At 36.1% G+C, this 15,817-nt stretch overlaps 2 protein-coding genes across 11 annotated transcripts; both read right to left on the minus strand.

Moving 5' to 3' along the window:
• Positions 1 to 3,311: 3,311 nt before the first annotated feature.
• Positions 3,312 to 11,633, minus strand: LOC128020238 (uncharacterized). 10 transcript variants are annotated; one of them, XM_052607052.1, is made up of 3 exons: positions 11,478 to 11,633; positions 7,175 to 7,478; positions 3,312 to 3,764 (listed from the first exon to the last, which is right to left on the minus strand). In XM_052607052.1, the coding sequence occupies exons 1-3, from the start codon at positions 11,603 to 11,605 to the stop codon at positions 3,666 to 3,668; spliced, it is 531 nt and encodes a 176-aa protein (XP_052463012.1). In that variant the 5' UTR covers positions 11,606 to 11,633; the 3' UTR covers positions 3,312 to 3,665. The 10 variants fall into 10 exon arrangements, with proteins under 10 accessions (XP_052463012.1, XP_052463002.1, XP_052463061.1 ...); XM_052607042.1 differs by lacking the exon at positions 7,175 to 7,478 and adding an exon at positions 10,547 to 10,772 and having other exon boundaries at positions 3,312 to 3,936; positions 11,478 to 11,632; XM_052607048.1 differs by lacking the exon at positions 3,312 to 3,764 and adding an exon at positions 6,712 to 7,080.
• A 639-nt stretch (positions 11,634 to 12,272) lies between these two features.
• LOC127947068 (uncharacterized) lies at positions 12,273 to 14,549 on the minus strand. The gene is made up of 2 exons (XM_052544036.1): positions 14,529 to 14,549; positions 12,273 to 13,668 (listed from the first exon to the last, which is right to left on the minus strand). Exon 2 carries the CDS (start codon positions 13,653 to 13,655, stop codon positions 12,600 to 12,602), a length of 1,056 nt encoding a protein of 351 aa, XP_052399996.1. The 5' UTR covers positions 13,656 to 13,668; positions 14,529 to 14,549; the 3' UTR covers positions 12,273 to 12,599.
• Between the last annotated feature and the right edge of the window lie 1,268 nt (positions 14,550 to 15,817).

The following is a 15,817-nucleotide window of genomic DNA, read 5'->3' on the forward strand; positions in this document are numbered from 1 at the left end:
CTCAACACACAGCCTAATACTAATCAGAGTCTGAAAGCTTTTTTATATAGTATGTCACAGCTGTTGTGTAGCAGGGTAGTAATCTTTCCTGCTTTCTATTGGGGTTACATCCTTTAGATGCTGATTGTTTATTACTTATTTAGCATTTTCAATTAATTGTCCATCTGATTCAGTTAATCATCTGTTGTCTCTATGATCTATGTTACTTCTTTTTGTTGTAAAAAAAAAAAAAAAGGACCTTGAACTTTGCATTTTGTTTACTGTGTAGATTCCTTTTTTCTTTCTTTTTTTTCTATTGGTTGAATCTACATATACACATCCAATTATATTTTCTATTTTACTCCCATTTGCCCAGAATGTTTTCATAATTCTTTACTTACTGGTTTAGTTTTAAAAAGCACATTTAAATAACAATATCCACTGTGAAGTTTACATGATCCTATAATGTCTGTGAAGTTGATTTTATTATTAAAAAGCAATAAAATAGACAAATAAACAAAAGGATACTTCACCTGGAGTTATTCCGCTGTAAGAAGGATCTGCGTCTGTGACGACTAGCAATTAGGTGTTTTTTATATATCTCTCTGTTAGTGGGTGGTGCAAAACACAAACATGCTGCAAAAAAACTAACCTACACACATTCTTTATGTTGTACTCATATAAGGGCAGGATCAGTGAAATACTCTGTGTAACGAAACTATAGACTCCTAAAGCTGAGCAAGAAAGAAAAGATCAGTCTATTAATAGAATCATTTATTGTTGTTGAAGGATTGTTCGCATTCAACAGCTGTGGATAATCAGGTGAGTAACTGGGAAAGTGAATGTAAAGCAGACTGACTGTAGTGTGTGTGTGTGTGTCTAATACATAAGACTAGAAAACACATAGAACGTAGTATATTAATAAAGGCATAGTGTCATAAAAATTAAATTTGTTAAGTTATAAATTGGTGTTTAAAATTAGCATGTATGTTCATATGTTATACTAAAGTAAATATTTAGGTTTATATAAGTCTATTTCTGTTCCCTTATATTGTGACTATACTTTATTGAATATTTCCAACTGTTATTGATCAAGAAAAAGGTATGATTCAATGAACACCCTTTATGACAACAAACTGTTCCAGTCTGTGTCATGTTAAGTACTATTATCTGTGGATGCATGGATTGAGTCTTTCAAAGTTCAAATATAAATTTAAGTTGAATAAATAATAAAGACCTTAGTTCTTCAATAGTTTAGCAGGAAGAAAGAGAGCAGCTGTATATTCAGGAAATTAGTTGTTTCATCTTTAGTTGTTAACACATTTGAATTTGTTATATAACAAATATAAAATGTCTTCAACTTTATCTCATTTTTGTGACACTGATAATGCATATTTGCTGATGTCAATTAACTCATAACAGAAACTACTCTATAGTTACACAGACTAGTTTTTCTTCAGGTTATAAGTGTGTAGTGATGAAGACACTCATTAGTGTGGAAAGAGAAATACAAAGCAGGACAGTTACGAGGAGATTTACACTAAAGTTACTTGATATTAAACTGTATAATGTCTCACAAATATTCATATTTAATTTATATTTAATATGAAAACAATCATGAGCAAACCACCACAACAATAGTGCACTTGTTAAATACAAAAAATAAAAGATAAATAAATGTTTTCAGTAAAGCAAAACCTGTAACTGTTTCATTATTTCTTTCTTTGAAAATTGTGTTTTCTTCTGCCATTACTATTGAGGTATTACAGCCTCATAACCGCTTCATAAATTATTCAAATAAAAAATTTAAATAAATGATATTAATTCTTGTTGAATAAGAAAACTTAAAGGTGCTGTAGGGAACTTTTGTAAAAAAATATTTTTTACATATTTATTAAACCTGTCATTATGTCCTGACAGTAGAATATGAGACAGATAATCTGTGAAAAAAATCAAGCTCCTCTGGCTCCTCCCAGTGGTGCTATTGCCATTTGCAGAAACTCCATCCCGGTAAGAAACAACCAATCAGAGCTGCGGTCCGTAACCTTTTTTGTGTTCAAAATGTAGAAAAACGAACATAATAAGCGAGTACACCATGAATCCATTTTCCAAACCGTGTTTTTAGCTTGTCCTGAATCACTAGGGTACACCTATAATAAGTGTTTATATTCGGACTATTTTAGATTGCTTCGGGGGTACCGCGGCGGAGTAACCCAGTACCTTTGTGATTCTTCATAGACATAAACAGAGAGAAGTAGCTCCGGCTACAATATTCTTCCGCAAGACGCAAGCAGTTCTGTTTATTAACCGCCAGAGCGTCAAAAGTTCCCTACCGCAGCTTTAACTGGGGCAGTTCAATAACACTCACAGGTTCGTCATCAAGCCTCTGACAATTATTTCAGTCTTTATTTAAAATAATTTTCTCTTTTTTGAGTGGAGTATTATTATAAATGGACTAGAGAGATGAGTTCAGCTCGAGCGGCAACCTCCCGCTCTCTCTCCTGAAGCCAATAAGGAAGTGACTAAAACTGCAATTCATCGACTGGGCTGCAAAAGGGAGTCAGTCCCATAGACTCCCCATGTTAAAATGCCCAACTTTACAGCAGAAAAAAACGTTTACAGCCTGGTTCAAAAAATAATTTTGTTCTATATTGCTAATTTTGCCCTTCATGACAACTATGAGGGGGGTGAATTCTTTTTAGAACTCATCCTTTTAAAATATATTAAGCCTTAAAGTTCTGCATAATTAAGAGCGTGGCTACTTGAGTGACAGGTGGATTGATAGGTGGGCGTGGCTTCAGCAGCTAGATTCCGCCTTTTTGCCCATTTTCGATTATCCGGGAGAGTCGCGCGGTGACGCGCTGCCAAGATGGCGACGGCCCGCTCTGCACCATAGACGCTCTGCACACTTTGAGCTTCAATGGGTGACGTCACGGACACTACGCGCATATTTTTTTACAGTCTATGGTTCAGCTGTTTAGTGTCATGACGTTCAACCCATTTTAGTAAGCTTGTGTTAATCAAAGACCTTATTTTAGACATTAAACCAAAAACATATATTTATAAGCTCAATTAGTTTGGGCCTACAAAATAAATAACCCTTTCCCTATAAGCATGGGATTATCAACATGAAGGTGCATGTGACCCAGCTGGTATAACTATTTATAAACGTTAGTTTATTTTTCCCACGGTCATAGAATTTAACCTTATTATGTAATATAAACTACCATTTTATTATTAAATATAAATTTCAATCCCTCTTTTTACTGCAGTGAACATCTGGGTTGTCTTGGTTTTTAAAGTCTGTAAATAATGACAGAATTTTCCTCTCTGGGTGAACAGTTCCTTTTTATTAATTGAAATCAGACAATTAATTATTAATCAATTAATAAATGATGAAGTAAACAGACAGAATACAATGCATTTATTATAGGCTATACATGAAGAATCATAAAGCTTCTCATCTGGAGCAAAATGATCACACAAATTAGTCATTTATGGCCCAATCCAATTTACAATTCAAATAGAGTCATTTGTTATCAAAGGTCTATAAATGCATCTATTCTGGATGGACAGGAATGTTTGATTTCAACTCTGAGTGTCTGTGGATCCAGACCACACAGATGAACGTGTACACATAACACGAGCTCAGCGATGACCACGCCGGTCACGCCGCTGCTGGATCTTCACCTCCTCGATGAAATCTGACCAGTCCATCCTCTGAATGATCTCAATGAGGCCTTTGCTGATGCGGAAGGTGGATTTCTCATCGAAACGCCCCTGACCTAAATGATGTGTCACATAAATCCTGTCAAAATATTTCTCACTCCAGTCTGAATTGACCAGAACTACAATGCGATCCGCGTTGCTCTCACGTACATTTCTGTCATAATTCTTAGTAACATCATGAGGCAGCATGCCCGGATGGCGCAGGTTGCCCATTTCATAGTACGGAAGGTCATTATCAGGAAGAATTCCTTCAGAATTATGGAATGGATGGAAACCAAAATCTCTGTGTTCTGGGTCATATCGTGCAATCATATTGCCGTCATCATCAATCTCAACACAGTGATCAGCAAACCACCACAGCAGACTGAGACCATGTCTGGGATACGGCTGACCAAACCCGGTCTCTCTCAGATGGGACAGTTCATTCAGCGTTCTCAGTCGGACCATTCTGTGCCTAGAAAACAGAAGGAGGAAAGTAAACAAACAAACAGGACTGGACTGAAGGATAGGACAAATGGGTTGCACAAAATTCTAGGAATATCACAAGCATGATTGTGTAATAGGCTAAATTTTATTTATTAACATTTATTAAATAATATAAGCTAAAAAAAAGATTAATCTATATATTATGTATTGCATGTATAATATAATATATATTTTTTTTAATTCAGAAGGGATCATAATAGAGCACTGAAATGATCAGCCATCATTCATTTCCTCAATAATTCTCCTGTGTGTTACCAAAGAGAAACTTCAGTTTCTTCAAGACTTTCTAAAAGACTGCCTTCAGCTTGGCACATATAGGTTTATATATATATATATATATATATATATATATATATATATATACTATATGTTGAATGTGTGTGTGTGTGTGTGTGTATAGTCTGATTTAGAGTTTACATAATCGATTTATTTTTTCAGTTAGTTAGTCTATTAGTTTTACAGTCATTTTCAGTCTAGTCTCATTCCAAACTAGTCTTGTTCAACAAGTGGACGCAGTAGGTTTCGTTTCTCTGTAAACGCGTCCACAGTTCAGCAGCTGACTAAGTTACAGACTGCAGGCAGAATATCAGCGCGAAATATTCCCGCCACGGCTGTTTGTCGCTGTTTAAGGCATATTTAAAAAGCAACATAATTATAATGTAATTAAAGTTTGTCTTACTAACAAAAAGCATTACAGAATCACCCAAAAAGAACACAGAATATGCTACTGTACTGTTGGTTTGAATAGTTTCGTTTAAAAGTAGATATTTCAAGCTTTCTGTAATATATTGCCTAGATTTATTTTTAAACCCACCGACTAAATGATTAAGACACTACCTGACACGCAGCCCCACGATTGGTCGATTATGTACAATACCTGCATGTTATTGGTCAAACTGCTCTGGATGATTTAGGCATTATTAAAATCTTGGCTGGGACGTGTCCCGTATAAACGGCGCATGGTCACCCTAACCATGTCGCTTCACGTCGTATTTTCCATCATGTCACACAGAAAAACTCTCTTTACTTCGCCATCTACAGGTCTAAACCTTAAAAAGAGTATGTTGCGGTCCATTCGCTATTAAAAGTGCATCTTCTCTTTTTCGTGGCCACACTGGCCATGGCTGCTTAACCTGAGCGAACAGCGCGCGCTCTCTCCAATTTGAGATTGTTGACAACGTTGAGGAGGCGTTCGTGCACCATTCAACAGTTTGATTGACGTATGCTGAGCCTATCGACTAACTCTTTTATTGCTCTCCTCTGAACTATTGGACATAAATTAATAGTACGCCTATGGACTTATCCGTGTATTTATTAGGCAGAGTCGAATGTAAAAGCGGGACAGATGCTCAGTTTGCGTGAGGAGGGACAAAGTGTAAAATTGCTGTATACAGTAAAGCGGGACAGGTGGTCACTCTCTAATCGCGCCAGTTATTCAGCCAATAAAGTGTAGGCCTGTGTATTTCAAAATTGTGTCTAGTACTACTAGTACTACGCGACCAGAATATCATTAAAAATATTTTTGGATGACTCGTAACCGCGGGTAACCATTTTGGATCAACCCGCGCATCACTGACACACATCCAATTATATTTTCTATTTTACTCAATTTTCTAAGAATGTTTTCATAATTCTTTACTTACTGGTTTAGTTTTAAAAAGCACATTTAAATAACAATATCCACTGTGAAGTTTACATGATCCTATAATGTCTGTGAAGTTGATTTTATCATCAAAAAGCAATAAAATAGACAAATAAACAAAAGGATACTTCACCTGGAGTTATTCCGCTGTAAGAAGGATCTGCGTCTGTGACGACTAGCAATTAGGTGTTTTTTATATATCTCTCTGTTAGTGGGTGGTGCAAAACACAAACATGCTGCAAAAAAACTAACCTACACACATTCTTTATGTTGTACTCATATAAGGGCAGGATCAGTGAAATACTCTGTGTAACGAAACTATAGACTCCTAAAGCTGAGCAAGAAAGAAAAGATCAGTCTATTAATAGAATCATTTATTGTTGTTGAAGGATTGTTCGCATTCAACAGCTGTGGATAATCAGGTGAGTAACTGGGAAAGTGAATGTAAAGGAGACTGACTGTAGTGTGTGTGTGTGTGTGTGTCTAATGCATAAGACTAGAAAACACATACTGTCATAAAAAATACATTTGGTGTTTAAAATTAGCATGTATGTTTATATATGTCACTGTTATACTAAAGTAAATATTTAGGTTTATATGAGTCTATTTCTGTACCCTTATATTGTGACTACAACAGTTTATTGAATATTTCCAACTGTTATTGTTCAGTATAAAATGTACGAATCAATGAACACCCTTTATGACAACATGCCCCGTGAGTAAAGAGGAGTTTTGTGAACCAGTTTGTGTCATGTTAAGTACTAGTATCTGTGGATGCATGGAATGAGTCATTCAAAGTTCAAATATAAATTTAAGTTGAATAAATAATAAAGACCTTAGTTCTTCAGAAGTTTACCAGGAAGAGAGAGAGCAGCTGAATATGTATGCATTTATTGTACATGAAGAATCATAAAGCTTCTCATCTGGAGCAAAATGATCACACAAATTAGTCATTTATGGCCCAATCCAATTTACAATTCAAATAGAGTCATTTGTTATCAAAGGTCTATAAATGCATCTATTCTGGATGGACAGGAATGTTTGATTTCAACTCTGAGTGTCTGTGGATCCAGACCACACAGATGAACGTGTACACATAACACGAGCTCAGCGATGACCACGCCGGTCACGCCGCTGCTGGATCTTCACCTCCTCGATGAAATCTGACCAGTCCATCCTCTGAATGATCTCAATGAGGCCTTTGCTGATGCGGAAGGTGGATTTCTCATCGAAACGCCCCTGACCTAAGTGATGTGTCACATAAATCCTGTCAAAATATTTCTCACTCCAGTCTGAATTGACCAGAACTACAATGCGATCCGCGTTGCTCTCACGTACATTTCTGTCATAATTCTTAGTAACATCATGAGGCAGCATGCCCGGATGGCGCAGGTTGCCCATTTCATAGTACGGAAGGTCATTATCAGGAAGAATTCCTTCAGAATTATGGAATGGATGGAAACCAAAATCTCTGTGTTCTGGGTCATATCGTGCAATCATATTGCCGTCATCATCAATCTCAACACAGTCATCAGCAAACCACCACAGCAGACTGAGACCATGTCTGGGATACGGCTGACCAAACCCGGTCTCTCTCAGATGGGACAGTTCATTCAGCGTTCTCAGTCGGACCATTCTGTGCCTAGAAAACAGAAGGAGGAAAGTAAACAAACAAACAGGACTGGACTGAAGGATAGGACAAATGGGTTGCACAAAATTCTAGGAATATCACAAGCATGATTGTGTAATAGGCTAAATTTTATTTATTAACATTTATTAAATAATATAAGCTAAAAAAAAGATTAATCTATATATTATGTATTGCATGTATAATATAATATATATTTTTTTTAATTCAGAAGGGATCATAATAGAGCACTGAAATGATCAGCCATCATTCATTTCCTCAATAATTCTCCTGTGTGTTACCAAAGAGAAACTTCAGTTTCTTCAAGACTTTCTAAAAGACTGCCTTCAGCTTGGCACATATAGGTTTATATATATATATATATATATATATATATATATATATATACTATATGTTGAATGTGTGTGTGTGTGTGTGTGTATAGTCTGATTTAGAGTTTACATAATCGATTTATTTTTTCAGTTAGTTAGTCTATTAGTTTTACAGTCATTTTCAGTCTAGTCTCATTCCAAACTAGTCTTGTTCAACAAGTGGACGCAGTAGGTTTCGTTTCTCTGTAAACGCGTCCACAGTTCAGCAGCTGACTAAGTTACAGACTGCAGGCAGAATATCAGCGCGAAATATTCCCGCCACGGCTGTTTGTCGCTGTTTAAGGCATATTTAAAAAGCAACATAATTATAATGTAATTAAAGTTTGTCTTACTAACAAAAAGCATTACAGAATCACCCAAAAAGAACACAGAATATGCTACTGTACTGTTGGTTTGAATAGTTTCGTTTAAAAGTAGATATTTCAAGCTTTCTGTAATATATTGCCTAGATTTATTTTTAAACCCACCGACTAAATGATTAAGACACTACCTGACACGCAGCCCCACGATTGGTCGATTATGTACAATACCTGCATGTTATTGGTCAAACTGCTCTGGATGATTTAGGCATTATTAAAATCTTGGCTGGGACGTGTCCCGTATAAACGGCGCATGGTCACCCTAACCATGTCGCTTCACGTCGTATTTTCCATCATGTCACACAGAAAAACTCTCTTTACTTCGCCATCTACAGGTCTAAACCTTAAAAAGAGTATGTTGCGGTCCATTCGCTATTAAAAGTGCATCTTCTCTTTTTCGTGGCCACACTGGCCATGGCTGCTTAACCTGAGCGAACAGCGCGCGCTCTCTCCAATTTGAGATTGTTGACAACGTTGAGGAGGCGTTCGTGCACCATTCAACAGTTTGATTGACGTATGCTGAGCCTATCGACTAACTCTTTTATTGCTCTCCTCTGAACTATTGGACATAAATTAATAGTACGCCTATGGACTTATCCGTGTATTTATTAGGCAGAGTCGAATGTAAAAGCGGGACAGATGCTCAGTTTGCGTGAGGAGGGACAAAGTGTAAAATTGCTGTATACAGTAAAGCGGGACAGGTGGTCACTCTCTAATCGCGCCAGTTATTCAGCCAATAAAGTGTAGGCCTGTGTATTTCAAAATTGTGTCTAGTACTACTAGTACTACGCGACCAGAATATCCTTAAAAATATTTTTGGATGACTCGTAACCGCGGGTAACCATTTTGGATCAACCCGCGCATCACTGACACACATCCAATTATATTTTCTATTTTACTCAATTTTCTCAGAATGTTTTCATAATTCTTTACTTACTGGCTTATTTTTAAAAAGCACATTTAAATAACAATATCCACTGTGAAGTTTACATGATCCTATAATGTCTGTGAAGTTGATCTTATCAAAAAGCAATAAAATAGACAAATAAACAAAAGGATACTTCACCTGGAGTTATTCCGCTGTAAGAAGGATCTGCGTCTGTGACGACTAGCAATTAGGTGTTTTTTTATATATCTCTGTTAGTGGGTGGTGCAAAACACAAACATGCTGCAAAAAAACTAACCTACACACATTCTTTATGTTGTACTCATATAAGGGCAGGATCAGTGAAATACTCAAGAAAGAGCAAGAAAGAAAAGATCAGTCTATTAATAGGATCATTTATTGTTGTTGAAGGATTGTTCGCCTTCTACAGCTGTGGATAATCAGGTGAGTAACTGGGAAAGTGAATGTAAAGGAGACTGACTGTAGTGTGTGTGTGTGTGTCTAATACATAAGACTAAATAACACATACTGTAGGAATAGTGTCATAAAAAAATACATTTGGTGTTTAAAATTAGCATGTATGTTTATATATGTCACTGTTATACTAAAGTAAATATTTAGGTTTAAATAAGTCTATTTCTGTACCCTTATATTGTGACTACAACAGTTTATTGAATATTTCCAACTGTTATTGTTCAATATAAAATGTACGAATCAATGAACACCCTTTATGACAACATGCCCCGTGAGTAAAGAGGAGTTTTGTGAACCAGTTTGTGTCATGTAAAGTACTATTATCTGTGGATGCATGGAATGAGTCATTCAAAGTTTAAATATAAATTTAAGTTGAATAAATAATAAAGACCTTAGTTCTTCAGAAGTTTACCAGGAAGAGAGAGAGCAGCTGAATATGTATGCATTTATTATACATGAAGAATCATAAAGCTTCTCATCTGGAGCAAAATGATCACACAAATTAGTCATTTATGGCCCAAGCCAATTTACAATTCAAATAGAGTCATTTGTTATCAAAGGTCTATAAATGCATCTATTCTGGATGGACAGGAATGTTTGATTTCAACTCTGAGTGTCTGTGGATCCAGACCACACAGATGAACGTGTACACATAACACGAGCTCAGCGATGACCACGCCGGTTACGCCGCTGCTGGATCTTCACCTCCTCGATGAAATCTGACCAGTCCATCCTCTGAATGATCTCAATGAGGCCTTTGCTGATGCGGAAGGTGCAGTTTTCATCGAAACGCCCCTGACCTAAGTGATGTGTCACATAAATCCTGTCAAAATATTTCTCACTCCAGTCTGAATTGACCAGAACTACAATGCGATCCGCGTTGCTCTCATGTACATCACTGTCATAATTCTTAGTAACATCATGAGGCAGCATGCCCGGATGGCGCAGGTTGCCCATTTCATAGTACGTAAGGTCATTATCAGGAAGAATTCCTTCAGAATTATGGAATGGATGGAAACCGAAATCTCTGTGTTCTGGGTCATATCGTGCAATCATATTGCCGTCATCATCAATCTCAACACAGTCATCAGCAAACCACCACAGCAGACTAAGACCATGTCTGGGATACGGCTGACCAAACCCGGTCTCTCTCAGATGGGACAGTTCATTCAGCGTTCTCAGTCGGACCATTCTGTGCCTAGAAAACAGAAGGAGGAAAGTAAACAAACAAACAGGACTGGACTGAAGGATAGGACAAATGGGTTGCACAAAATTCCAGGACTTGTTCAAAAAGAATGAAAGCATGATTGTGCAATAGGCTATGAAAATTTAATTTATTAACATTTATTAAATAATACAATCTAAAAAATATTATTTATGTATTATGTATTACATGTATAATATAATATAATATAATATAATATAATATAATATAATATAATATAATATTTTTTTGTTAAATTCAGAATGGATCATAATAGAGCACTGACATTTTCAGTTTCTTTAAGACTGAAACAGTAATGTTTCTTACATATTTGCCTTCAGCTTGGCATATATATATATATATATATATATATATATATATATATATATATATATATATATAGTCTGATTTAGAGTTTACATTTAGTTAGCCTATTAGTTTTACAGTCATTTTCAGTCTAGTCTTATTCCAAACTTGCCCAACAAGTGGACGCAGTAGGTTTCGTTTCTCTGTAAACTCGTCCACAGCTGACTACAGACTGCAGGCAGAATATCAGCTCAAAACATTCCCGCCACGGCTGTTTGTCGCTGTTTAAGGCATATTAAAACAGCAGCATAATTATAATGTAATTAAAGTTGGTCTTAGTAACAAAAAGCATTACAAATTCACTCAAAAAGGACACAGAATAGGCTAATGTACCTTATTCGTGCGCTGTGGAGGATCTGCGTCTGTGTAGCGCACGCGCTCCGTTTATTATTCATATCTCGGTCAGTGGGCGGTGACCAACACAAACACGGGCCTAACATTTCAAAAAGACTAAACCTCATAAATTAAATTAATAATAATAAAGTCTATTCTCTTAAATTACTTATTAAATCAAAAGAAAATGTATAATTAATATATATTTCAGAGATAACCTATATTTTTTTTTTTTTTTTTTTACAGAAGGGAGTGTTTACTTTTTACAGCTGCGGAAAAGGGGAATAACCAGAGAATGAAACTAAAGAGCCGAGAGACGAGGAAAACATTCAAAAACTCCCACAGACATTAGTATATTTATTTTATGGACCTTTGGCGCTGACCGCCTCATTTTTGTGACATTGATAATGCATATTTGCTGATGTCATCAAACTCATGACAAGGACATCTCTATAGTGATAAACAACAAAGCTGTAGTGACACACACTAGTATGTGTGTGTATGTGTGCTGCTGTAGTGATGAACAGAAGCTCATCGTTGAGCAAAGAGAAACACATTACAGCAGGACAGTTAATAAATTATATGTCTTCAAATTTCACATTAAAATATTTAATAATAGCCTACTATATATTATTCATATTAAAATATATTAGAATTTATTCAGATTTATAATGATGAATGACATTGAATGAATGTATTGTTAAAACCTATGGCAAAGTTAATAGACAAATCTATAGACTACACTGTTAAATAAAAAAATGAAATCACAAAAACACAAGTCAATGTTTTTTGGATTGTTTTTTATTCAACACAAAGTAATGCAAAGAGTATATTTCAAAGAATAAGCACAAAAAGTATAATCACAGAAATAACTATAAATCAAGACAATGATTGGGATGTGGTCATCTTAAAAAATCCTAAAATCCCAAATCTTAAAATGTATTTACATCATTGCACTGAACCATTTAAAAGAATGCTGATAAACGTGCAACCCTCAACATTGTATATTATTGCACATAATAAATTTTACATTTAATTTATATAAGCAACTGACTCAAAAGACACAAACTGCAATATGCAGTTTTGAAATTAGCTAGAATAACAAACAGCAGCTGATGAAATCTATATCATTTTATAGAAAGCATAGACTGCAGCAGCGAGCAGCATTAGCACAATGAAGCAAATCAGCACAGCGCAGCATATACTCTGACAGGAGTTTGTCTGGTTGTCTTGCACTGACTGAGGTTCGTCTGGTACTGATTGAGGTCTGCTTATAGATACACGTCCAGAACCATTGGTGGGTTCTCTGTGGAAGTGTATACGACTTGACTCTTGAATGTTCATCATATGTTCATTGCTAGTAGGCTTACTCTGAAAGGTGTTAGTCTGCACTGATTGAGGTATGCTTATGGATACATGTCCAGAACCATTGGGTTCTCTGTGGAAGTGTATACGACTCGACTCTTGAATGTTCTTCATGAGTTCATTGCCAGTAGGCTTACTCTTAAAGGTGTAGGTCTGCACTGACTTAGGTTTGCTTATGGATACAGGTCCAGAACCATTGGGTTCTCTGTGGAAGTGTATACGACTCGACTCTTGAATGTTCTTCATGAGTTCATTGCCAGTAGGCTTACTCTTAAAGGTGTAGGTCTGCACTGACTTAGGTTTGCTTATGGATACAGGTCCAGAACCATTGGTGGGTTCTCTGTAGAAGTCATTTAGGCTCAATGCTTGAATGCTCCGCAAAAGATCAATGCTAATACAGAAAGTGTGTTTTTGGTCAAAGCGCACCTGATTTGAGTGTTGTGTCACATAAATCTTCTCAAATCTTTTCCATATTGAGTCAAAGGAAACAATGATGCGATCTTTGTTGCTGCTGTCCAACTGTCTATTGTAATGTCTTGTGACATAAAGAGGCAGAGATCCAGGGGTGCTCAGGTTGCCCACCTCATAGTATGGCAGATTTATTTTAGGAAGAATTCTTTCCTTATTATAGAATCGATGAAAGCCAAATTCTCCATTTGCAGGGTCACACTGTGCAGTCATACAGTCTCTATCGGAGTCAATCTGAACACAATCATGAGCAAACCACCACAGCAAGCTCAGACCGTGTCTGGGACGGGGCTGACCAAATCTGGTCTCTTTCAGATCAAACACATTATTCAGGATTCTCACCATGTTCCTGACAATCCTGTTGGGGAAAAGTGCAACTTAAATACAATAAATGTTAGAATATTGTAATTTATATGTACAATGGGAAAAAATGCAACACTCAATATGGCCGCTCAATGGCAGGAAGCCCCGCCTTCTGAATGAAAAAAGCCAATAGCTAATCAGTAAATGCAATACCATTGTTGGGCAGCGCAATTGTAAGTGGTTTTTCAGTTAGCATTCAGATCATTTTAAAGTAAGGACAGCTGTGGGGGTGTCATAAAGTTTTTTTTTTTTTTTGTCTAGTTAGGAGGTTTCTGTAATACCCCCTTCCTATAATGAAGATGAAACAACACATTTTTGACCTAAATGTTGTCCTAACTGGAATTTCCATGCTTACCAAACAGATAAGATTAGATTTTAGAGTAATACGCCCCTAGGACTTTGTTAAAATCTGTTCATTTTATCATTAGTTAAGACTGCAATTCTATATTTATGGTCATTTATATTAAAAAAAGCTAATTTGATTTTGGGGGGGGGGGGGGGGGGGGGGGTTCTCAAAAGCTGCCCTTTAAAGTCCTTGACTAACCAAAACCAAGCAGCAGGCTAAAAAAACCTAGATAATATACATTTAAAGTATAAACACAGTTCAGAATCAATAAAAAAGTATATGTTTGTGTGTGTGTGTGTGTGTACAGTATATAGAGAAAAATGATACATCTTACCTTGTAGAAGCCAAACTAGGTCTCTGGCACTGACTGCTTCATTACATGACAGCATTGCATGTTTGTCACTGAACTCATGACAGTAACTACATTATATTACACACCCTAGTTGTTCTACAAGTTGTACGTGTTTGTGTGTGTATCTGTTGCTGTGTAGATGAATAGAAACTCATACTATGGAAAATGAAACTTGCAGAAACACATTAGAGCAGGTGAGACAAATAATGAGGAGATGTACATCAAAGCTACTTTATTTTAAACTATAATGTCTCACTCATATTTACATATGATTTTCATATTAAATATTAAACAGCAAAAAAACAAAATTTTTCATGAGTCGATGAAAGCCAAATGATCCATTTTTGGGGTCACACTGTGCGGTCATACGACCATTGGCGTCAATAGGGAAAAAATGTAAAGAACAGCTTCAGTTTTACTCAAACAAAAAGTGCATATGTAATGCAAAGAATGGTATATTTTTAATATAAAACATGCAATTACAGAAAAACTGCAAAATGCAAAACTAAGAAGGAACACAAGTAGCCTACTAAAAGCAGTCAAACTTCCACTAAATCAGCCCATTTCCTCGTTGGATAACTACAGTACTGGAGATCCTTGAATGATCATTTATTAAACATTTAGGCTCGTTTGATGGGGTTTTCAGCTATTAATATGATTGTAGTAATATCAGCTCACTTTTAACATTTTCTCTCAGAATCGGCTAAATGAAGTGACCATTTGCATGCATTGATAACGTACACAGAAACATAATCATAAAGATTTCTGTAGCAGTAGAAACACCAATCCTCTCAGAATCTTGCGGTAAAATGAAAATGAATGAATTTTTTTAAGTAAATAAATGAACAGCTGGGACAATTCAGTGCTTTTACCATGTCTCTGGCAATGAGCTGCTGTGTCCAGCTGTTCCTTGTATATGTAATTCCACATTGACTTGTGTGAGGTAACCTGATGTTGCAACTAATAAAGCAATACAAATCAGCTACACGAACACATAAAATAAGAAGTCTACACTTTATCCTAAAGATGTGATGGGAGTGTTCACACTCTGAAAAGTTCTGGAAACAGAGACTGACAATGCTTCATGGCAGACATGTATAGCAGGAAATAATGCCTTAAGTGGAATAATTGTTCCTGTTTGTTGCTTACCTTTTAATCTTGTTTCTTCAGAAATACACAACAAGGAATGAAAACTGTGTGAACCACCCCCAGTCCTCACATTCTTTGTAGGCATACCTGTTTTCAAAAAGTATGATACTACCCTGATAGCACACGTACATCACTGAGACATCTGCATTTACATCAGCAAGATGTATTTTTTAGAGTGTTTACTCATCTATCTACAGGACGTTTCCTATCAAATATAAAATAGATGTTTAGAAGATGTCTTTAAGATGCTTATGACTTAGAATGCATGTAAAACTGAGATCTTAAAGACGTTTGTCA

Source organism: Carassius gibelio, chromosome A1 (assembly GCF_023724105.1).
Source record: "Carassius gibelio isolate Cgi1373 ecotype wild population from Czech Republic chromosome A1, carGib1.2-hapl.c, whole genome shotgun sequence".
NCBI lineage: Eukaryota > Metazoa > Chordata > Actinopteri > Cypriniformes > Cyprinidae > Carassius > Carassius gibelio.

Coding starts and splice junctions, on each gene's coding strand:
- LOC128020238 (XM_052607042.1), bottom strand. CDS start 11,605: ATGAGGTTTAGTCTTTTTGAAATGTTAGGCCCGTGTTTGTGTTGGTCA. Junction 10,773..11,477: donor CTCCACAGCGCACGAATAAG/GTACATTAGCCT, acceptor TCTGTTTTCTAG/GCACAGAATGGTCCGACTGA. Junction 3,937..10,546: donor GAATTCTTCCTGATAATGAC/CTTACGTACTAT, acceptor CCTGATAATGAC/CTTCCGTACTATGAAATGGG.
- LOC127947068 (XM_052544036.1), bottom strand. CDS start 13,655: ATGGTGAGAATCCTGAATAATGTGTTTGATCTGAAAGAGACCAGATTT.